At 48.2% G+C, this 22,750-nt stretch overlaps 2 protein-coding genes across 2 annotated transcripts in view; both read left to right on the top strand.

Annotated features, from left to right (window-relative positions):
- Positions 1–14,017, top strand: part of PSMD11 (proteasome 26S subunit, non-ATPase 11) — a 33,015-nt gene extending 18,998 nt beyond the window's left edge. Inside the window, exons 6-14 of the mRNA XM_003414536.4 lie at positions 964–1,158; positions 5,424–5,568; positions 6,330–6,390; positions 8,096–8,158; positions 10,904–11,029; positions 11,529–11,564; positions 11,828–11,879; positions 12,175–12,317; positions 12,438–14,017. Coding sequence (XP_003414584.1) covers positions 964–1,158; positions 5,424–5,568; positions 6,330–6,390; positions 8,096–8,158; positions 10,904–11,029; positions 11,529–11,564; positions 11,828–11,879; positions 12,175–12,317 — 821 coding nt within the window. The 3' untranslated portion in view covers positions 12,438–14,017. The remainder of the gene's footprint in view (positions 1–963; positions 1,159–5,423; positions 5,569–6,329; positions 6,391–8,095; positions 8,159–10,903; positions 11,030–11,528; positions 11,565–11,827; positions 11,880–12,174; positions 12,318–12,437) is intronic.
- A 5,067-nt stretch (positions 14,018–19,084) lies between these two features.
- Positions 19,085–22,264, top strand: CDK5R1 (cyclin dependent kinase 5 regulatory subunit 1). Its single transcript, XM_003414537.4, has one exon. It carries the CDS (start codon positions 19,131–19,133, stop codon positions 20,052–20,054), a length of 924 nt encoding a protein of 307 aa, XP_003414585.1. The 5' UTR covers positions 19,085–19,130; the 3' UTR covers positions 20,055–22,264.
- Positions 22,265–22,750: the final 486 nt, after the last annotated feature.

Here is a 22,750-nt window from a genome sequence, read left to right as displayed (position 1 = left end):
AGTAACTCCATGTTCAAATTTTTGAGGAGTTGTCAAACTATTTTCCAAAGCAGCTGCACCATCTTACAATCTTACCAACAATGTATGAGGGTTTCGGTTTCTCCACATCCTCGCCCAATGATGGTTATTGTCTATCTTTTTTACTTTAGCCATCTTGATGGGTGCGAAGTGATATCTCATTGGTTTTGATTTGAATTTCCCTAATGACTAATGATTTTGAGCGTCAGTCATGTGCTTACTGACCATGTATATGTCTTCTTTGGAGAAATAGTTATTCAAATTCTTTGCTTAATTTTTAATTAGGTTGTCTTTTTATTGTCTATTCTGGATGCAAGTCCTTTATTAGATATATGATTTGCAATTTTTTTTTTTCCCATACTGTGAGTTTTTCACCTTCTTGATGGTGTCCCTTGAAACATGTTTTAATTTTGATTAAGTCCCACTTATCTTTTTCTTTTCCTTTTGTTGCTATGCTTTTGATATATCTAAGAAACTAATTTGAACCTGGTTCCTAATCCAGAGTCACAAAGATTTACTCCTGTGTTTTCTTGGGGAAGTTGTATAGTTTTAGCTCTTACCTTTAGGTCTTTGGCCCATCTTGAGTAAATTTTTGTATATGATGTGAGTCTGTTTGGATTTGATACCCTTTTCTGTCTGAATGGGAGAGCTAGTTCCAGTGGAGAGTCACACTGCACTGAAATCTTAGGAATAAGTTTATAGACCTCTCTGCTCCGGTGTTGTCCTTAGGATGCAGGAAACTTCGAAGAGATCTGTATTTATCTTTTGGAAGATGGCATGTTAGTGGGAAGTTTAATTTCATTATGGGGCCTAATAGGTAATCTGTTTTTGAGTTCAGGGAGGTTTATCTTGGCTGTTTTTAGGAGGTTGAGAGAGTGAGATGTTATGGTAATAAGGTATTAAGATTATGGTTAACATAGGAGTGTGTATCTTCTCCTTTTCCAGGTTCTCAGTTGCTGCGGGAGTTGAAAAAGATGGATGACAAAGCCCTTCTGGTGGAAGTACAGCTTTTAGAAAGCAAAACATACCATGCTTTGAGCAACCTGCCGAAAGCCAGAGCTGCCTTAACCTCTGCTCGAACCACAGCCAATGCCATCTACTGCCCCCCTAAATTGCAGGCCACCTTGGATATGCAGTCAGGTAACACCGGCAGCTAGCTGTGGGATACATTTTCATAGATCACATCTTAGAGGTGGAAGGAACAGGGCTTGGGGCTGGAGAATAAAATCAGCTCAAGCTTCTCAAATTCCCTCAAAGGACCACGTAGAAGGCTACCTTTCTTTTACTGAGCCCAGCTATTTCTTTTCCTATCATCTTGCTATTAACTTCCTAAAATATATTAAGAACGTGCGTATCAGTGGTTGACCAGGTAACCTGATTGTTGGAGCTGAGACCCTAGAGAAGTCTCACTTGAGTTTAGAAAAACTCCCTTCCCTTTTAACCACTCAGGACTAAGCACTTCTTTCCGTGATTGGGCTAACCCAAGTCAGTTGCCACTTGGAGTCTTTTGTAAAGTTTGTTGGACTTTTCCGAAGGACCTTAGATCAGGGTGGAGGAAAGGTAACCTCGGTTTCAGCCAAGCATAGTGGGTAGGTTTCTGATGGAGTGTGTGAAAGTTGGGGCCAAGAGACAATGGGTCGGCAGGGGAATGCTTTTCTTATGTCCAGCAGCTTTTTTACTGGAGACATCATTGTTGCGGGAGCACTGGAATTGAGGGCCAAAGGCGGTAGTTTAAGCCTTGGTTTTATCTCTGCACTCTTTGTTTCCTCATCTGTAATAGATAACACCTGCCTTTTGGGGTGTTTGCGAGGCTCAAAATGTCATGTTTGTAAGCTATAAAGTCCTAAACAAAGAAATTGGTAGCACAGTAATATTATTTTGTAGTAGTAGAAGCCAGAGTCATTCTGTAGTTTTGAAAAGAAGTTATTCAGTGGTGTGCATATTTTATATTTTGTTATGGATGCTATTACGATTTCAGTCTCATTTAGGCTCTTAGTGCTCCAGAATCCAGAATCAGAACTTCCTAGGTTGAAACTTCAGTTCTTTTTCTGTCAATTTCTAGCTGTGTGACTTGGACAACTTACTTGTCTTTAACTTTAGTGGTGATAGTAATTATGCCTCCTCATAGGATTGTAATGAGGATTAAATGAGGTGATGAATGTAAAGTTGTTATCAGTGTCTCACTTTAACTAAATATTGACAGTTTATTTAAGCCCCTAGTCTATTAAATCTGCTCACTTCCTTCACGGTCAGGAGATGGACTTGGATCCTACTTTTCCGAGGAAATAGAGGCCATTCTTATGGGAACCCTGTCTACTCTTTTCAGATTTGTATCACTACCCATTTTTACTCCTTACCGAGAGTAATTCTTCAACCTGTCGTTTTGTTCCATTCTAAGTCTTTCCACTTGGATCTTACCTCTCAGTCTTTGAACTGTCCCAGCTGAAAAACTTCAGCCCTTTCTCCGTATTTAATTTGCTGTCTTCCCATTCTCTGTCAAGATTTTTAAAAAAGTTGAAAGTGCCTCTATTGACTCCTTGAGAGAAAAAAAATCAAGAATTCCCCTTATAATCTCTGACTTTTGGGAGGAATTTGACTCTGTTAAGCAGCCTCAACTTCTTTGACATCATTGTCTTCTTGGTTCTCCTTCTTTGGGTAATTGTTTCTGTGTTGCTTTGCTATTTCCTCTTTCTTCTGACTGCCCATTAAATGTGAGTGTTCCTCAGTGTTGCTGTCTTAGTTCTTTTCTGTTCTCCCTCGTTTCCTGTCTGATCCCATGCCCTCCCATGACTGAAGGGGGACCTCTAGTAGCTCCCTTCTCTCCTGAATTCCAGATCCAGGTTTCTGGCTGCTTAATAGACGTGTACACCTCAGGGTCCCAGAGATATCTCAGGCTCAACATATGAAAAACTAAGTTTATTATTCAAATATCCCCCGCCCAGCTGTTCTTTCTGCATTTACCGTCTTAATTCATGGTACTATTATTGTTAGTTGCTCCAGCTATTGTCTTCGGAGTAATTTGGACTTCTTCCTATCTTTTATCCCTAATGTCCTGTCAGTTACCAGATCTGTTTCCGGATTTGACCTTTCTTTTCCCTCTCTACAGCCACTGCTCTAATTATTATAGTTAAAGCCCAGACCACCCGAGTAGTATTTTGCTGGTCTAACCATCCATAGTCATTTTTCTAGCCCATCCTCCTTATTGGGCCCCAAAATCACTTTCCTGAAACACAGATTTAGTCATGTAATTCCCTTGCATAAAATCCTCCAGTTGTTCCCCTTTATCTCCAGGCTTGATTTTATTTTAATGTGACATTCGAAAGAAAGCCATGTTTTCCTTTTCATTCTCATCTCTGGTTTTCAAGTGACTTCATGTTCTCTGGGTACTCCATGCTATTTCCTGCTTTTCTGTGTCATTTTATATTTTGTCTCTTCTCCTTGGAATTCTGCTTTTCACCTTGCCACCTTGGCAAACTCCTATGCATCCTTTCAGATCCAGCTCAGATGTCTCTTCTGTAACCCCTCCTCTGTACCTTCTTTGCTTTTAGGCTTCCTGACCAAAGGTATATACTCTTATACATGTTATGGAACTAATCTCCTTGTGTTCTGTTTTGGTGACCATCTTTCCCACCAGTCTGAACTCCCTTGGGGTCCTTGTTCATATTTATTTCCTCTACAGTAGCTACTTCAGTGCTTGGCACATGGTTGTTGTTTTTGTTGTGTGCCATTGAGTCAACTGCGACTCATAGTGACTCTGTATGACAGAGTAGAACTGCCCCATAGTGTTTCCTAGGCTGTAGTCTTTACGGGGACAGATCACCTGGTCTTTTCTCCTGCAGAGTGGCTGGTGAGTTTGAACTGCTGACCTTTTGGTTAGCAGACGAGCACTTAACCATTGCACCACCAGGGCTTCTTTGGCCTGTGGTAGACTCTTGTTAATATTTGTGTTGAGTGATGTTCCTTTTTTTTTTTTTTTTTAATAATAAACCTCCAACCATGACGTTCATAATCCTTATGTGGCCCCTGTTTACTAATGTGTTTGGGAAAAGAATGCACTAGTTTTTGGGCCTTACCTTACTTTTTTTTTTATTAGACTTATTTTTGGCTCTGGCCTGTTCTCTCCTAGCTCTGGATTGGGGGATATAGGAAAATGGGAATTTGTCTCATTTAGTTTAGCAGAGTTAGTAGTTCATTGGCTGTTCTCGAGAGGGCTTTCCTTGACTACAAAGGATAGGCTTTCTCCAGCCCTCTGTAGTTAAGAATAGAAGTAGAAGTTGCTGACTCCTCCTATTTCAAAATGGAAAGCTTTTTCGATAGGGTGAAGGGGCTTGGGGACGGCGCCTATCACTCAGTAAATGTTTATTAAATCAGAAGTTCCCTGCTGGCGTCCTAGGTACCCAGGTATGGTACAGGTGGGTTAATGTTGTACTGCAACATCGATCCCTTGACTCACATGGAAGCATCCTTTTGGTTTTACTGCAGTATGCTAAGTATTTTTTCCCATGTACCTTGATATGAAAAATGTTGAGAAGCACTATGGTAAATATTTGGATGGGGCTGAGGTCTGTAACCTCATAAGCGGCTGGCGCAGAGTTAAAGCTGATAATATAGAAGTATAGAATCTTAGTGTTTAGATGCCTCCCAGGCTGTAAAGAACTAATTTTTATGTTATCCCAGGTTGGAAGTAGTAATAGCAAGTTCAGTCGGAGTTAAGCTCACTGGGAACAGTCCAACTTCTTCATAGTAGAGGATTGGTTAGGTGAAGTACAGTGGATCAATCTGAAGAAATACTGCTTAGCCATGTAAATGTAATGGATTTGGCATCATGTGAAATCTGTACACTGATTGCATCTAGGCAAAAGCATATCCATAAATGACAAATATCTGAAATGAGGCTATGAAAGGCTGGGGTTTTTTCCCCTCCATGAAAACTGCTTAAGTATAAGAATGGCAAGCTCAGCTGAGCTATCTTAAAAAAATGGTTGATCTTATTAAAACAGGCCATTCAGACAATCTAGGGATGTTTAGGTAAATTTCCTGACCTGTGACGGTGGTGATGTCATGGGGGATAAACTGGCCTTTTCCAGTGTCTCGAAGCAGGACTAGAGTGGTGACAGAAGCATAGGAGAAAGATATTACAGCATATGATGTGAAGACCCCCCTGAAATTGAGTCTCTTAACTTTTTAGAGAGTGTATATTGGCAATTTGGGAATCTGATATGGAGCAGGGAGGGCCAAAGATACAGGTGCCACTAAATGACTATGACTTTGGTCAGGTCCTTTATCCTCTCCTGACCTCGTCTGTAAATTGATGGGGTAGGACTAGATGTCTCAGGTCCTTCCCAGCTCTGATCTCTTATGGTTCTATTTTATATGATTCTTACTCCTTTCTTATCAATGCACAGGTATTATCCATGCAGCAGAGGAGAAGGACTGGAAAACTGCATACTCATATTTTTATGAGGCATTTGAGGGTTATGACTCCATCGATAGCCCCAAGGCCATCACATCTCTGAAGTACATGTTGCTGTGCAAAATCATGCTCAACACGTAGGTGCACCTTAATTCTGGGATAGCTTTCTGCCGTGGCAGAGGTGGCTTAGGCAGGGGGGTTGGCAGTTACAGCAGCGGCAACTTCTGGGCCGGTTAGGGTAGAGTGGGGTGGATTGGCGTCGTTCCACAGCACTTTTGCTTACTATTCTTCAGAATTAGGGAGACAGATTTTAGAAATCCTCTTTTCAACCCCCCTTGGAGAGGTTCCCCTCATCCTGCAAATATACTGTCACAGCTGCTGAGCGTAGGACAGAGGGTCAGGAAGTGGCTTACAGACCAGTGTCAGCCTACTGGGGCACTTAGAAGAGGTTTGAAAAAGTAGACAAGAGAAAGTATGATATTAGTCAGATCCTTTTGTAAGGAATTTACAGAACCATTCATACTCTTTTGGGAATAAATGAGGTCGTGACTGGGACTGTCTTTGGATTTTTGGGTTACAAGGGATTTTGTTTTAATAAGACCTGTTATACTGGAATTTGACTTATGCTGCCTGTTGACTCTAGTATTTTGGGTAGGTTTGGTACAGCTTTCTCTTGAACACTGGAGCTTTTGTACTCTTCAGTGATGAGTTTTGGCCCAGAGTAAAGAAAGCCTAGTTTCCACTGTGTGATGGGCATATGGGTCTAGGGGTTGGGGTTGATTATCTCTGTGGGCAGTCTTCTTAGTGGTAATCTGGGGAAAAGACATTTGCCTAAGACCTATACTTAGAAGTATATCACCCTGGATCCTTTGACCAAGTATGTTTATTTTTTTTCTAGCCCAGAAGATGTCCAAGCTTTGGTGAGCGGGAAGCTTGCACTTCGGTATGCTGGGAGGCAGGTAGGGAATACCTTGACTCCAGTTCTGATTTCTACTCACTCCGAGTCCAGCATGTTGTGCGGTGAGACCAGTGCTCGTGAGGTCTCCATTCTACTCTCTCTTTTTTTTCTTTAATGAGATTTACTGTAAGAGAACTAGATCAGGTATAAGAAGCTGGTTACAAGGCGGTGGTGTTGTATGCTGTCAGGTTAGTTCTAACTTATAGCGACCCCACGTGACAGAGTAGAACTGCCACATAGGGTTTTCTTGGCTGTCGTCTTTATGAGATCCTCAGGTCTTTATTTCACAGAGCCTCAGGGGAGGTTCAAACTGCCAACCTTTCAGTTTGCAGCTGAGCGCTTAACCATTGCGCTGTCAGGGCTCCTTTCTCCCTTATTTTTTTTTTAACTTTTTTTTCCCCTTAAGCTCAGTCAGTGTGTTTTCTAATCTATTAAATTCTTGGTCTGGAAAGTCAGTGTTTGATGAGTGCGACTTTTGAGAGTAAATAGTTGTAACCCGTATAAAGGTGATATCTGAACTGTCTCCTCTTTGTACTTTGCTTGAGTCCTACTAGTAAAGTAAAAAGTCATCTTTCTGAATTTCAGACGAAATTGCCTCTGAACAATACACAGATTGGCTCTCTCTCTTTGGAGAGATGATTTTCTTTTTTTCTAAATATGATTTTTCATCAGAAAAACAGTTTCAGATCAGTTTGTAGTTCGGACCACAAGAATGCTTATGAATATGGTGAAAGACTACTCTCACTGGAACTAGAGCTGAGCAGACAGGTCAGAGAGGTCACAGCCCAGGACAGGTCAGGTAACTAGTAAATGGTGGAGTCAGAGTTTGAACGTGGGTTATCTGTCTCTGAGCTCCAGGCCTTTCTCGTTATGATGTTTGTTCCATCTGTAGGGCACATGCTAGAGACAGATGACACTAGTGATAAGTCTTGCATGGTTCAGTGTGCTGACCAGGACACACCATTCTTATTTTAGTACCTATGTTAATACAAGAGTTGCTTCTCTGGTCCTTTGTATCTTGATGACAGCTTTTGAGCAAGGGTTGGTCTGATGTCCTAGAAAGATGAGTGTTGTAGTTTTTGCAGAGTGGAGACCTGATAGCTTGGGCAGGTGCCTTTTATAACCAGGTTAGAAGTTGCCGTTAGCCATTGATTTTGTACCTTCATCACTCCATGGGATTTTTTTTTTAAATAGTTTTTAATCAACAGTCTACCTAAATCCACTAATTTTACTCTGTGGAATTTTAACATTTAGTCTAATACATAGAATTTTGAAGCCTCAACCCTAATAACCAAACCTAGCATACTGAATCTTGACAAAGTACAGGTATAATCAGGCCTAAGGACAAGAAGGGGTTTGGGTGGGCTTGGGGATAAGGAGTCTTGGAGGAGGAGGGAAGAAATTACAGTTCTGTGGATAATTTCACTTTTAGCATGTCATCTTTGGAGAATGCTGTGTCAGGGTCGATTTCTTTTGGCAGTCTTCTGTTTCCCAGTGTTTTGAAGTCACCTCAGATTTCAAAGGGAAAATGGTTGGCACATAGTGGTATTCTTTTAACTTTGCTTCCCAGACTTCTGAAGACGACCGATGGTGGGGCAGGCTCTTCCTTGCAGCCAGAAGTGGTGTGGACATAGCATACTGCTTCTGCTTATTTGGTGGGATGTGAACATGCAGGATTGATCGCTTGACACTGTCTCTATTTTCAGACAGAAGCATTAAAATGTGTGGCTCAGGCTAGCAAGAACAGATCACTGGCAGATTTTGAAAAGGTGAGCATGGTATTGGGCTGGTAGGGAAGGGGTGGAGGAGAGGTGCTGAAACATCTTTGGATTGGTGAGGCATTTAAGCACTTTTTAAAGAGCTTTTTATTTTGAAATAATTATAGTTTCATAGGAAGTGGCAAAAATAGGACGCAGTGATCCCTTACACCCTTCACCTAGTTTCCCCCCATGGTTGCATCTTACATAATTATAATACAGATCAAAACCAGGAATTAGTTAAGCACTTTTGTACAATGATACTTATATGTGTTGTCATACCTCATTTATATATAGTACTTTTCAGTTTAAAAAGTTACTTCTGTTATCCTTTTTTCATCGTAATTTTTCACAACAAACCTATCATTTGCATTTTATGGTTGAGGGAACTGGCATTCAGAGAGGATGCCCAAAGTCTACAAATAATAAATGTCAGGGTTTGACTCCAGGCCTAGTGCTTGTTCCACAAGGCACATTCTCTGGTATTCCTTCAGCTCCAGAAATGCCAGGTCTGCTGCTCCTCTGGATAAAAGAGTAGTCTTGATGTGTACATGTGGGTAGAAAGAAACTTCCTCAGGATGATGTTCTATGCTTTCTGTGACTCCTGTGCCTTTCATTCATTGTTTTGGAAATTTTGAAAAGGGAGAAAGTTTTGTCTAAGCTTTAGGGTAAGAACTGTATATTCTTATTTGAACCTCTGTCCTCATTGTCTGAGAATAATGACCAACTTAATAAAAACAAAACCTTGATCCAGAAAGAAAAATTTAGTGTGGATAGAGAGTAGACCACATGGTTCTGATTGTCCCCAAGACTCATTATCTTCCTGGGGGTTTCTTGCCAATTCCTGTCCCCTTACTTGGCATGATTTGCATGCTCCCCTTAACATATTCCACAGCTGACATGAGGCTGGGATATTGAGAACATGAAGATAATTAAAAAATGGTTGCAGCAGTACATTGATAGGGAGCTGCCAGAATTTCAAGCCAGATCCAGAAGAGGACATGGAACGAGGGATATCTTTGCTGATATCAGGTGGATCTTGGGCAAGAGCAGAGAATACCAGGAAGAAGTTTACCTGTGTTGTATTGACTATGTGAAGGCATTGGACTTGTGTAGATCCTAACAAATTACAGGTAACATTGTGAAGAATGGGAATTCCAGAACACTTAATTGCATTCATGCGGAACCTGTATTTAGACCAAGAGGCAGTCGTTCTAACAGAACAAGGAGATACTGCGTGGGTTAAAATCAGGAAAGGTGTGCATCAGGGTTGTGTCCTTTCACCATACTTATTCAAAATAATCCGAGAAGCTGAACCATACGAAGAAGAACATGGTATCAGGATTGAAGGAAGACTCATTAACAACCAGCAATACTCAGATGATACAGCCTTGCTTGCTGAAAGCGAAAAGAACGTCAAGCACTTACTGATTGGAGATCAGAGATTACAGCCTTTGGTATGGATAACACCTCAGTGTAAAGAAAACAAAAATCCTCACATCTGCACCAATAAACAACATCAAGATAAATGGAGAAAAGATTGAAGCTGTCAAGGATTTCATTTTACTTGGATCCACTATCAACGCTCATGGAAGCAGCAGTCAAGAAACCAAGCAACGTATTGCACTGGGCAAATGTGCTGCAAAAGACATCTTTTAAAGTGTTAGGAAGCCGAGATGTCACCTTGAGGACTAAGGTGCACCGGACCCAAGCCATGGTGTTCTCAGTCACCTCAGGTGTGCGAAAGCTAGACAATGAATAAGGAAGACCAAAGAAGAATTGATGCCTTTGAATTGTGATGTTGGTAAAGAATATTGAACGTACCAGGGACTGCCAGAAGAACGAACAATCTGTCTTGGAAGAAGTACAGCCAGAATGCTGATTAGAAGCGATGATGGTGAGACTTTGTCTCACTTTGATCATGCTAACAGGAGAGACCAGTCCCTGGAGAACGACATTATGCTTGGTAAAGTAGAGGGTCAGCAAAAAAGAGGAAGACCCTCCACGGGATCGATTGACACAGTGGCTGCAACAGTGGGCTCAAACAGCAATGATTGTGAGGATGGTGCATGAGCGGGCAGTGTTTCTTTCTGTTGTTTTCATAGGGTCACTGTGAGTCAGAACTGACTTCACAGCACATAAAACCACAACTAAAGGTAAACAAGTCACACACGTGAATAAACAGTCTAGATTATTTTACCTCAAAGTATGTTAGATGAAACACTTCTACTGATAGTGCTTCTTTGGACAAAAGTGTTCTGTGGATAGATCTTTGGGGTTAAACAAAATTAGAAAGGTGTTTTGTTTTCTTTTAACAGCACAACTGTACTCTGCCGATACTCCTCATAAAACACGAAGAGCTAGTTGTGGAATTCAGCATTTCCCATTATATAATCTCAGAATCCTTTTTTTTTTCCTCCCCATGAAGACCCTGTTTGTTCTGTAGAATACATGTTGAGAAATGCTTATAGTTAGTTTGGCTTACAAGCTGAACTGCCCTTGGGCTTACATGGTCTGAGCTGTCCACATGAGGCTTTCAGAAGGAGAGATGATGCCTAGAGTGTGTCCACGGACTCTTAATTCTTGGTATACCTTTTCATCTGCTGTCTATACTGGGTTTACTTTCGTCTCAAAAGCCCCAGTTCTTTACAGTCAACCATGTAGTCACAAGGGCCAGCAGCCTACTTAGGAACTCAGGAGTAGCTAGACTTTAAAGTACTTCTTTGTGCCAATGTCTGCGACTGGCTCTTTTGGCAGGCCCTGACAGATTACCGGGCTGAGCTCCGGGATGACCCAATCATCAGCACACACTTGGCCAAGTTGTATGACAACCTGCTGGAACAGAATCTGATCCGAGTCATTGAGCCTTTTTCCCGAGTACAGGTAAAAGCCCACCTGGGCACCTCGTAGCCTTCTCTGGGGGGAGGAGGAGTTCTGGCCAGCCATCCTCACTGAAGCTGCCTCTGTTGCCACATCTGTCCAGAATAGGAACTTGCTTCCAAGGGCGTGTCTGGTGGGCAAGAGGCCACTAAGTGCATGGGCTTCTCTTGATGGGGAAAAAGAGTTGGGGAGAAGGATGCTGTGGGGTAGAGGCTGTGAGACTGCCCCCTGCTTGTGTCTTGAGTGTGGTTTCCTCCTTTTACAGTCACTGCTCACGTGGTAAATGTTTTCTACGTTGGGTGTGTGGGGCAAGAGTGTGTTTATTGTCTGTAGTGATGAAGGGCAGATGGATACCACAAGAGTCCTAAAGCACAGCTAAGAGAATCTGGCCCTACAGAGACTTCCAGCAGGATTTCGAGAGAGACAGCAGTCTCCCCCTCCTTTCTCAATTGGAGGCCAAAGTAAAACTTTCAGTGTTGGTGTCTCTCTACTTTCCTTTTAGATTGAACACATATCTAGCCTCATCAAACTCTCCAAGGTAAGGAGTCCTGAGGCTGTCCTGGGGGTAGGATGGGGAAAGGGTTGTGCGGAGGGGCTGGCATTTGTACCTCATGGGCCTTGTTGGAAAGCTCCCAAGCTTCTCTCATTGGGGACTGGGGACCCTGGGCTCAGAGCTGGAGTTTCATTGTTGCTGTTTTGTTTTTAGTACATCCCCCCAATAACCCTTTAGGCAAGGTCTTTGTGTCAGTCTGATCCTTGCCAGTGGATACTGGTCCCTTTAATCATATGCTTTGATTTTAGGCCGATGTGGAAAGGAAATTATCGCAGATGATTCTTGACAAGAAATTTCATGGTGAGTAACGGTGATATAGGTGAGGGGGCTGGTGGTGACGAGCTGGCTGAAGAAGCCTCATGCCCTTGTTTATGTTTAAAGATAACGTTCCGCTTCTTTCTCCTGGTGGTTCCCTGGGGTCCTTGCCTCTCCCAGCCCTGTGATTAGAGTGTATCATAAGGCTGCGCAAACAAAGCAGGGAGAGGAGTTCTCTTTTCCTCCCTTTCTGGAAAAAGTGAGGAAGTTAGGGCTGTCTCTCAAATGCTTTTGTGTCTGATCCGTTCTTTTACCTTGGTTGTTCTTGTGTTTCTTGCAGGGATCTTGGACCAGGGGGAGGGCGTCCTGATTATTTTTGATGAACCCCCAGTAGATAAAACTTACGAAGCTGCTCTGGAAACAATTCAGAACATGAGTAAAGTAGTGGATTCCCTCTACAACAAAGCCAAGAAACTGACCTAGGTGAGTGCTGGCTCCGGGACGCAGGGCCAGGGGCAGCGCTGTCTTCTGCCTGTGGAGACTGAAAGCCTCGTCGTGTCCTCGTGGCCTCCCCGATTGACGCTGCTCTGTCTTCTCTTGCAGAGTTGGATCTGTAGCGGTCCTTTGGAGAGTGTGTGTGGCAGGAGAGTGAAACCTTTGGGGAAAATGCTAGGAGATTTTTTTTCTTTTTGTTCTACTTTTCGCTCGGAAAGTTTTTTAAATCCTCATTTGGTACATCTGTGTTCCAGTCAATAGGTGTGCCAGTTTTCATGTAATCTTTACTGGCCCAACTTGGGAGCGGGAAATTGCCTAAAAAAAAAAAAGAAAGAAAGAAAAAGGAAACAGAAAAGGTTATTCTAAATAAAAGGAAAAAGGCTTACACTACCTAAAGCTGTGCTCTCTGCCTCCTGGGAGAGGGCCGCAAAGCCGGGCACTCTGCCAGCCACTGGGGGTGCTGATCCACCCGCTGGGCGTCACCTCTCCTCTTCAGAATTGGGTGTTTGCAGACCATCAAAAGCAACGACTTTTTATTCTGTTTGTACTGAACCAAAACAAACAACTGTGTATAGACTGCTATTTTCTTTTTTATTTGAAATGAGGCGTTTCGGTGTTCTTTCCCCTGCCATACGGCCTGTCCACCCGCCCCTCCCCGACATTGGCTCCAGCAGACTGGCCGAAAGGTCCCGCCGCCGCCGCCGCAGCATCAACAGCGCAGCAGCAGCAGCAGCAGCAGCACCTACACGGCTCCGCTCTGACCTGTGAAGGAATGGGGACTAGGCCAGGAGCTGGTGCCTACCGCGGCCACACAGGGAGCAGTGTGGGCCCTCAGCCCCCAGGGGGCCTGCTGTGCATGTGGCTTCTTTTTTAACACAGTAAACTAGATTAGACGTCAGTGTTTTAATTGCCCTTCTCTGCTTTGTTCTCTCTCCCTTCTCTTTCCCCTGTGTCAACCAGGAGACCATCACCTGTCTCTTCCCCTCCCACTGCCCCCTCCAGAGGAGTCAGGCTGTCTGCCACCCAACAGCTTCTCTCCCTGTCCCACTCCTTTTGCTGTCACATGGATTTATTCCTTTTTTAAACAGTGAACATCGGAAATGAGACTGTGGGGTGTGGTTTTTTTAATTTTTCTTGTTGGGTTTTCGAGCAACCTCGTGTCCCCCCTCCCAGGGAGCTTCTTAATTTACCTCTTAAAAATCACCCGGGTGGGATGGGAGGCAGAGCGCTGTAATGCAGCATGCTTTGTTGTATGACGAGGTGGCCCTAGTGGGCTGTCATGCCATGGGGGCAGGTAAGCTTCTGCACCTTTGTTGTGCTCAACTATATTTCCTTTTTCGTTTCCTCTTTGTCTTCTCTTTTTTCCTCTCTCCCTCCTCCTGTCTCCTTTCTGCTGGTCTCCTTTTCTCTTCCCTTTCTCAGATTATCCTACCAGGTTTTCTTAATAAATTTATATTTTGTAAAAGGATTTTGTTGTACCAGGTTTTGCATCCTCACCAAATCTGACTGGCTTTTACTTTCCTCTCCACAATCAGGTTTTTGTTCGCAACATCTTTTCTCCCCATCATGTCCAGTCACTGTTTTGGTTTTGGCACCATCAATATCAAATGTACAAACGGTTCTTGCTAACCAACACCAGGTATATCTGATGTTCAGATGAGTTCCAATAAAAATAATTTTTTTTTCAACTGTTGTCCTTTCTTGAGTGTTGGGGAGCTTCTGAGCAAGTCCAGCCAGCTGTATGTAGCCCAGCAGTAGCCTAGCCCTCTAGACTGGCCTGAAGTTCTCCTGTTTCATTTGCTTAGGCAGACCCTTAGCCAAATCCGGGGTAAAGTGCAGGGCTTTGGGCAACGAGTTGGTCTGTGAGGCCTAAAATTTGCAATGGTGTTAAGGTATCTTTCCCTTTTTCCAGTGCAGTGTGGTCCAGTGAGGACATGAGGGCTGGGGGCGGTAATAACCTCTGAGCTTGTTGCTCGTCTGCACCGTGAGGATGATGCTTTTGTGGTAGGTAACTCAGGTGAGAAGGTGATGAGGTAATGGAAGTGCAAGTGCCTGGAGAGTCCCAACGTTAAGTTGTGGTTTAGTTTCAAACCGGTGGTTTACGTGCTGCCCCCAGACCCTGGAACAGTTTTTCTGAGGGGCTCTGGGGCCACTGTGAGGGGTGTGCTCCAGACCGCCAATTCCGTCTCAGTCTGAGCAATTCTGTTACGTTTGTGTTTTGTCTCCATGTAAATTTATTTACAGAAGAGTTTTGCTGCTTTAAAGGACTTTAAAAAGTATTCCAAAAAGATTCAGAGCTGGAGAAGAGGGCTCTCCAAGCTGAGGGCAGCCCCGCGGAGCTCAGGGCAGCAGCCCTCTTCTCTGCTCCCTTTGTGGATCTTAGCCTGATGGCTTCCTCTAGACCTGCACTCCCCGGAATGTGGCCACTAGCCGTGTGGCTAGCTCAAGTTGTGATGCACTGTAGGGGTAACTACAAAGCAGATTTTGAAGACGGCATTAAAAAAAAGTAAAATGTCTTAACGCATACATGTTGAAATATTTTGGGTATACTGGATTAAATAAACTACTAAAATTCACCTGTTTCTTTTTACTTTTTCAGTGTGGCTACTAGAAAATACTAAGTTGCATATGCAATTGTGGCTCACATCGTATTTCTATTGGACAGCACTGCTTTGGACCTCCTAGCAGTTGTGCCACTGCTTCCCTTCCCAGGCGTCAAAGGAGCCGAGTGTAGGCTTAGCTGAGGGGCAGGTGGCCCACAGGCTGGGCTGGGCCCAGTTTCCTCATGTAGAGACCTTCCTGGCGCCAGCCTTCATCGTGGTGATAGGGCTTCTTGTGTGTTGATGAGATGCGGCTGGTGTTAGGCGCAGAGGCTGAAGTGTTTGGCTCTGGTGCCCTGCTCCGTGCTAGTTACGTAATCTGTGCTGCCCAGGAGGGCCTCTAGATGATGCTGTGTGATCCCTGAAAGAACAAAGCACAACTTCCTCAGGAGCTAGGGCTCAGCCCTGATTTATTTGGAACCCTTTCTGGAAGCCGGAGTTGGCCAGGGCAGGGCCTTGGCCTCCCTCCAGGTGGTCTGGAAGTGGGGCATGCAGAGGAGTGGGGTTAGCATGCTTGGTCGTCCCAGCCGAACAGGGCAGATAACAAGCAGGCTGCTCCTTCAGGCAGCTGGGGATAGGCTACAGGATAAGTAGGCAGATTAACAGGGGTGGCATTTGGGGATAACTACAGAAGAAAATGGCTCCGTGTTGTCCAGCTGGGTCAGCCTTCTGAGTCCTTGGTTCTGTCATTTCTGGCAGATTACTGCTCTTTCTTCCTTGCTTTCCAGTTGGAACAGCGATGGGAGCTGAGTGAGGGAGAGGTGGGTGGTGGTGGGTTGAGTGAGCACGGAGCGGTGTGATCCCTTGAGATAGGTGTAACAGGCCTGGCCTGGGTGGGTAAAGTTCCCGAGAGCCCCTTCCCTCAGTCATGGCAGCAGGTGCTGTGCTACAAACATCTCTGTCCCCCTTGAGAAGTGTGAGGAGGTTCTGCCAAGAGTCCCCTTTGACAGATGCTTGGGAAGGGATAGGGAGCTCTGGTGGCAAGTGGTTAAGCAGTAGGCTGCTAAATGAGAGGTTGGCGGTTCAGACCCACCAGCCACTCCACAGGAGGCAGATGCTTCCGTAAGGATTACAGCCTTGGAAACCCGGTGGAGCAGTTCTACTCTGTCCTGTAGGATCACTGTGAGTAGGCGACAGGTAGGGAAGGGCTGGCCCAACAAAAAGGACAGCGGAGTGCAGTCAGGCTGAAAGGCCCTGCAAATCCATGCTTCCTTGGTTTGGGAAAGCTTGGGGGTCAGAGAGGTGGAGCCTGGTACTGCCCACCATGACCTAGAAGAGCCAGAATTGAAATTCATAGTTACAGGTAACAGTGGGCGCAGAGTTTTCTAAGGGATGGATCACAGGATTAGAAATCTGGGTGTATTTTGGGAAACGGAAATCATTTTACCTTTGCTCAACATCAGAATGAGACACAGAAAAAATGTGGACACAGTTCAGGAGCTGGGTCTCAGGAGGCTGGGTTTCAGTTTTGCTGTAGAGTGGAAGAGAGGCATTGGGCTAGGGGACCTGGAGGATATCACTTCTTGGAGCTCAGTATTAAGCAAAGGCGGACTGAGGACAGCTCCTTTTGAAGAGCAGGTGGGGGTTGTGCCTTAAGGAACATTAAGAGGGAGGGGCATCTGAGCTAAGACATGCCGTCTTAGGGTATAGCTGCTATGGATGTTTTTGAAGAGCTATGGAAGGGTTTTTATGGAAGATGTGGAGTCCCTGGGCGCGGGGGGGTGGGTGGTGTGGGGGGAGAAGGCAAACGGTTAAACACTGGGCTGCTAACTGAAAGGCTGGCATATTCATAATTCACCCCGAGGTGCCTTGGAAGAAAGCATAGCTATTTCCCAAAGGTCACAGCCATTGAAAACCCTACTGAGCCCAGTTCTATTCTGACACACACGGGGTCTCCATTAGATGGCAACTGGTTTGGTTTTTGGTATGGAGGAAGTAACCCTCTGGGTCCTCCGAAGTCAACTTCAGCTTCACCATACCTGGTGGTACATAAATTCTAGCACCTCTTGACTTGATGGCATCATTGTTCTGAGTGATACCAGATTCCTCTTCTGTTCTGCTCAGGACAATAGGCAGAACTGGCACAGGTTGACAGCCTAGTGTGCTAGAGTGGTCTGGGAGTCAGGGACTTGGGTATTAGGCCAGTTTTGCCAGTCCTATTTGTTGTTAGCTTAGGGCAAGCCTTCTCGCTCCTCTGGATTGCCACTGCTGCATCTCTAGGTCCAGACATGGTCATCTGGGTTCAGGTATCATTTGAATCTGCTTCCCAGGTTTACGGTCACATACGAATCAGAATTTCCAGGACCAGGCTAAAAGGAATTCCAGATGAAGAATGGCCTTTGTCAAGAATCTGGATTCTTGTCTGCGAGAGGAATGGTTCTTGTTAGAAGCGGAATTTTAGAGCTATTTTGCACCTTTACTGCCCGTCTTCAAATTGTGTATGTTTAGAATGAAAAACATTTACATCAGAACGTCAGAGGCTGGCTGGAGGAGGAGCAGTTGCTTCCGTTTTAATATGACAGGCAAGCGGGCAAGTGGAAACCTCGGGCCACATCTGGCCAATCTCTGGTCACCAGCCGAGCCTGGCGACCCAAGGCCCCGTCCAGGTGTGGTGTGCGAAAGCCAGTCGCTGTTTGTGGAGGGCCCCAGGACTGCCCACGCCGCTCTGGCCTGGAGCTTGAAGGAGACCTACTGGGGCCGCAGGCGTTTACCTGGGACGGAGGAACGAAGGCCCGGGAGGCGAGGGCACTGCAACCGATGGGACCGTCCACTCGGACGGACGTGGCAGTCGGGCGGCCTCAGTAAAGGCTTCGTCTGTCCCCTTCGGGGCCTTCCTCCTCGCGCTCCCTAGCTTCTTTCCCGGGGATGAGAGTGTGAAATGGAAGAAGGCAGCTGGGACCTCCGCGCATGACTTGTCGCGCCTCCCGGGCGGCGGCCTCAGGCCGAGCGGGTCGCGTGTTGCCAGGGCGGGGACGCGACCGGGAGCGCCCCCGCAGCCCGCAGCTGCGGGCGCCGCGGCGGGAACAAAGGCAGCACGTGTCTGGGCGGGGCGCGGGCGGGGTCGGGCCTCGGCGCAGCTCCGCCCCGGCCCGGCGCCCCTCTCCTGCCCGAACCACGGCTGCGCTGGGGCCGGGCTCCCGCGGCGGGGCTGCTGTCGGGGCGGCGGGGCGCGGAGCTGCGGCGAGCAGCGCGGAGGGGGCGGGGCCCGAGGGGGCGGGGCGGGGCCCGAGGGGCGGGGCGGGCCCGAGGGGCGGGCGCGGGGCGGGCGCGGGGCGGGGCGGGGCCGCGCCGCGTGTACCCGCCGTCGCCGCCACTGCCGCCGCCCCCGCGCGAGACCCGTTCTGATGGAGCGCCGCGACTAGAGGCTCCTCCGGCTCCCGGCCGCGTCCCTACTCCCACCGCGCGCGGCTCGGGGGGAGGACAGCGGCGGCTGGGGCTCCCGGCAAGACCAGGCCGGTCCGGAGCCGGCGCGAGGGCCGGGCGCGCGGCCCCGAGAGGGAGGCCGCTGAGGTGCGCGCCGGGGGCGGGAGCGGGAGCGCGGCGGCGGCGGCGGCGAGGGCGGCCGGCGGGGGCGGGGCCGCGCGCCTGCAGAACCTTGGACAGAAGCTTCGGAGCCGCCGCTGCAGCCGAGCGCGAGCCCCGCCGAGCGCCGCCGAGCGCCGCCGAGCGCCGGGACCGCGGCGGCCGAGCCGCGGCGCGCATTGCGGAGGGCGCGGAGCGCAGGAGCCGCCGCCTGCCGGGTAAGCCTGCGCTTCGCGGCCGCCCGCTGCCCCCGGTACCCAGGGCCAGGGTCGGACCGAGCGGGGTCCCGAAGCGGGGGGTCCCTGGCCCCCTCTGCCGGCGCCACGGTCCCCTCCTGGCTGCGTATCGGGACCGCAGCGGCGTGGGGGGGGTGCTGCAGTGAGGGCGGCGGGGCTGCGGCGCGCGGGCGGGGGCGCGGAGCCCGGGGCAGGGCCCCCGCACGGATCTGGGGTCTGGTCCGCCGGGGCTGCCGAGGCGGGGGCTTTGAGCGCGGCGCGGGGCCCCGCCTGCTGCTGAGACCATCTTGTTTTGCACGCAGATCTGAAGGGGCAGCACGCGTCCCGGGAGCGCCCCTGCCTCCGCCCCGGGACCACCGCGGGCTCGGTGAGCCGCTTCCTCCCTCCGGCGGGCAGGCTGGGCGCGCAGGGGCCCGGGCCCCCGCCCGGCGCGCAACGGCACCATGGGCACGGTGCTGTCCTTGTCCCCCAGCTACCGGAAGGCCACGCTGTTTGAGGATGGCACGGCCACAGTGGGCCACTACACGGCCGTACAGAACAGCAAGAACGCCAAGGACAAGAACCTGAAGCGGCACTCCATCATCTCCGTGCTGCCGTGGAAGAGGATCGTGGCCGTGTCGGCCAAAAAGAAGAACTCCAAGAAGGTGCAGCCCAACAGCAGCTACCAGAACAACATCACGCACCTCAACAATGAGAACCTGAAGAAGTCGCTGTCGTGCGCCAACCTGTCCACGTTCGCCCATCCCCCGCCGGCCCAGCCACCTGCACCCCCTGCCAGCCAGCTCTCAGGCTCCCAGACCGGGGTCTCTTCCTCTGTCAAGAAGGCCCAGCATCCTGCTGTCACCTCGGCAGGGACACCCAAACGGGTCATCGTTCAGGCGTCCACCAGTGAGCTGCTGCGCTGCCTGGGCGAGTTTCTCTGCCGCCGGTGCTACCGCCTGAAGCACCTGTCCCCCACGGACCCTGTGCTTTGGCTGCGGAGCGTGGACCGCTCTCTGCTTCTGCAGGGCTGGCAGGACCAGGGCTTCATCACGCCGGCCAACGTGGTCTTCCTCTACATGCTCTGCAGGGATGTTATCTCCTCCGAGGTGGGCTCGGATCACGAGCTCCAGGCCGTCTTGCTGACCTGCCTGTACCTCTCCTACTCCTACATGGGCAACGAGATCTCCTACCCGCTCAAGCCCTTCCTGGTGGAGAGCTGCAAGGAGGCCTTTTGGGACCGCTGCCTCTCGGTCATCAACCTCATGAGCTCCAAGATGCTCCAGATCAATGCCGACCCGCACTACTTCACACAGGTGTTCTCTGACCTGAAGAATGAGAGTGGCCAGGAGGACAAGAAAAGGCTTCTCCTGGGGCTTGATCGATGAGCCCTGTGGCCTGCATCATGGCTCAAGGATTCAGTTCATTTCTAAAAATTTATTATTAAACAAATCAGAGTTTTGTGTACAGTATGTGTCTAGCAAAAGCCACCAAGGGCATCACCCTTCCCACTTTTTCCCCCTGGGTTTTTTTTTCCAGCCCTGTCAAGAACTCTGGGCACTTCTGAACTCATGAACCTTGTGCAAAACCCAGAAGATGTATTCGGAGCAGTTCAGCTCTTACTTTGGGGAACTCAAAGGACTGACCCAGCTCTGCCGCCTGTGCTCTCTTGGGAGCCAGGATGGGCGAACCTACTCGCTGCCCCCTGGATGGGGCCGGAGAGGGGCCTCCGGCCGGTGAGCCCAGGGAGGAATTGGGGTTTCTGGTTGCAGGCCCTGTTCTGGCTCCTGTTTTGGGTTGTTCATTCTCTGAGAGGCTGCTGGAGCCAGCCGGCCTGACTGAGCCATGTGTGGGGTTGAGGCCAGATTGCTGCTGCCCTGAAGCAGTATCTTCCACGGAGAAGTCTAGTCTAGCGCAGAGATTGTGCCCTGCGGTTTGACTGTGCATGGCCCCTGGTTTGCTCTTTTTTCTTTTTTAGGGAGAAGGGCTTTCCTTTAGTGGAGAAATGGAACTTGTCCTCTACCCCACCTCTCCACTGTTCCCAGCCAGGTTGATAGTGCTGGCTGATGAGCTGGTTTGACTCACTAAGTTCTTTCATGTTGGGTCCCAGCTAAAGGGGTGGGGTAAAGCTGGGGACAGCTCCTTTCCTGGGTGAATTACTCACTTGAATAATGCAGCTTAGTCACCGTATGGTGAGCTCTGTCAGCCGCAGGTGCCCGCTGGCCAGGGCTTGCTTTCTGGGTAGGTGGGGGGTGCCCTTCTAGGGGCTAAGGCTACTTGCTGGCTGGTGCACATGGCATTGGTCCTGCAGAGCAGGGGGGGAGGATTTCAGGGACCCCTGCCCCCACCCCTCTTAATTTAAAGCTGTTTCCAAATGGTTCAGTTTCTTCTGAAGATAAAGCCTTGGCCCTGAAGGCCCAGTAAGAGTGCTGGATCTTGGAGACAGTTGCAAGCTGGGAGTGTGACTCCTAGTTGCTTTTGAAGCCTGCTGATCTGACCACTGAGCATTGCAGCTGCTAGTTTTGGTTTCCATCTTCCCCCACTGGCTATAAAACGTGTGCTGTGTTACTCTATTGATTTTCTCTCTGGTTACCCCAGATTGGTGGCTTAGGACTTGGGGGAGAGCCGAGAGAAGGGAGCCAGTCTTTCTCCATGGCCTAGTGCTCCACCGTTGGGGAACAAAGACCCACATGAAGACGCCACCACTGAGAATTGGCTCTTCCAGCCCCACTCATGGGGAGTGCTGGAGCATGGCTTGGGGGCAGAGAGTTTTACATAGGATTAGGGTCTCGGTGGCTGCCGGTTTCAGCATAAACACTACTGAAATTCACATAAAGGAAGAGAAAGCTGTGAAATTGAGGTCCTGGCTGGAGAGGTCTGGGGCAGAAGGTGATCCTGCCAGCCCGTGGTGTCCTCAGAGATGGGGACAAGGGCCTTTGGGGCCGGCCGGCAAACATCTGCCCCAGCTCCACCGTGAGGCCCACCTGAGCCATTCCCAGGACTTCGATAATCCCATGCAGAGCTGGAGGGAACCTGACGGGACTGCAGTATGTCTCTTCTCTGCTGGAGTTGTCACATAGCCTGTCTGTTCAGATCCTGCTGCCAAGTGTGACTGAGGTGGGAGGCCTCTGGGGGCAGCTGGCCCCGGGCTGGCGTGGATGGGGGAGGTTTGGGGGCCAAGTCTTCAGAGGAGGGGTGCACGCAGTAGTCGCACGTCCGGCTGGCTGGACCTGGCCTGAGCCTGTGTGGCTAAAGTGGCATCCACAGGATTCCAGTTTTGTGTCTATCTCCTTCTCTCTCCCCGTATTTATTTTTTTTATTTTTTGGAGGAGGTGCAAATTGCAGGAGTGGTTAAGGACTACGGCAAACAACTCTCTAGTTCCGCCCTGTGGAGCCTGTCACGTCCTCTCCCTCCCCTTGCACTGGCGTCAGTATTGTGTAAAGGAGCCACTCACCCACTTGAGTGTACAAGCAACGAGCCCACTGGACGTGCTGCTATGAGACTACTTTTAGAACAACAATAAAAGGAAAAAAAAAAAAGAAAAAACTAACCTACGAAAACTAAAGAACCTTCTTTATTCTTTAATTGTTGCTTTTACAGTGATATTGTGCATGCAAACCAGGAGCATTTTGTGTCTTAAGAAAAATAATCTTAGAACAGATGGCTGTGGAAACGACACCCACGCACAGAAGGAGTCACAGGAATAATAGTTCAGGACTTGGTTTCTCTCTTTTCCTTGTGAACCTGAAGGGTTGATATATTCTTTCCACGCAGTCATTAGGATTTAGTTTTGTTCCAACAGTTGTTAAACTTGCAATGAAAAGAAAATGTGCCATTTTTTTTCCCACTTGGAAGTATTCATAGCTGTATATTTGAGACTGCTGATTACACACGTGCGACGACGTATGTTGGTTTTTTTAGTGCAATTTCTTCTGTAGCTGTTCTTTGACCAAACTGTGGGTACTGTTAATATTAATTTATATTTGTCTCATTTTGTACGTATGTGTAGTGCGTTTGTGAGTATGTGTGGTTTATAATCTGACCAAGTCATGGAGCTCAGTTTGGCTGTAATTTAATTCCCCT

Source organism: Loxodonta africana, chromosome 18 (assembly GCF_030014295.1).
Source record: "Loxodonta africana isolate mLoxAfr1 chromosome 18, mLoxAfr1.hap2, whole genome shotgun sequence".
In the NCBI taxonomy this organism is placed as follows: domain Eukaryota; kingdom Metazoa; phylum Chordata; class Mammalia; order Proboscidea; family Elephantidae; genus Loxodonta; species Loxodonta africana.
This window is presented reverse-complemented; position numbering and strand designations above follow the sequence as displayed.

What these genes read in the sequence shown, in the direction of transcription:
- CDK5R1 (XM_003414537.4), top strand. Translation starts at nt 19,131, where the DNA reads ATGGGCACGGTGCTGTCCTTGTCCCCCAGCTACCGGAAGGCCACGCTG.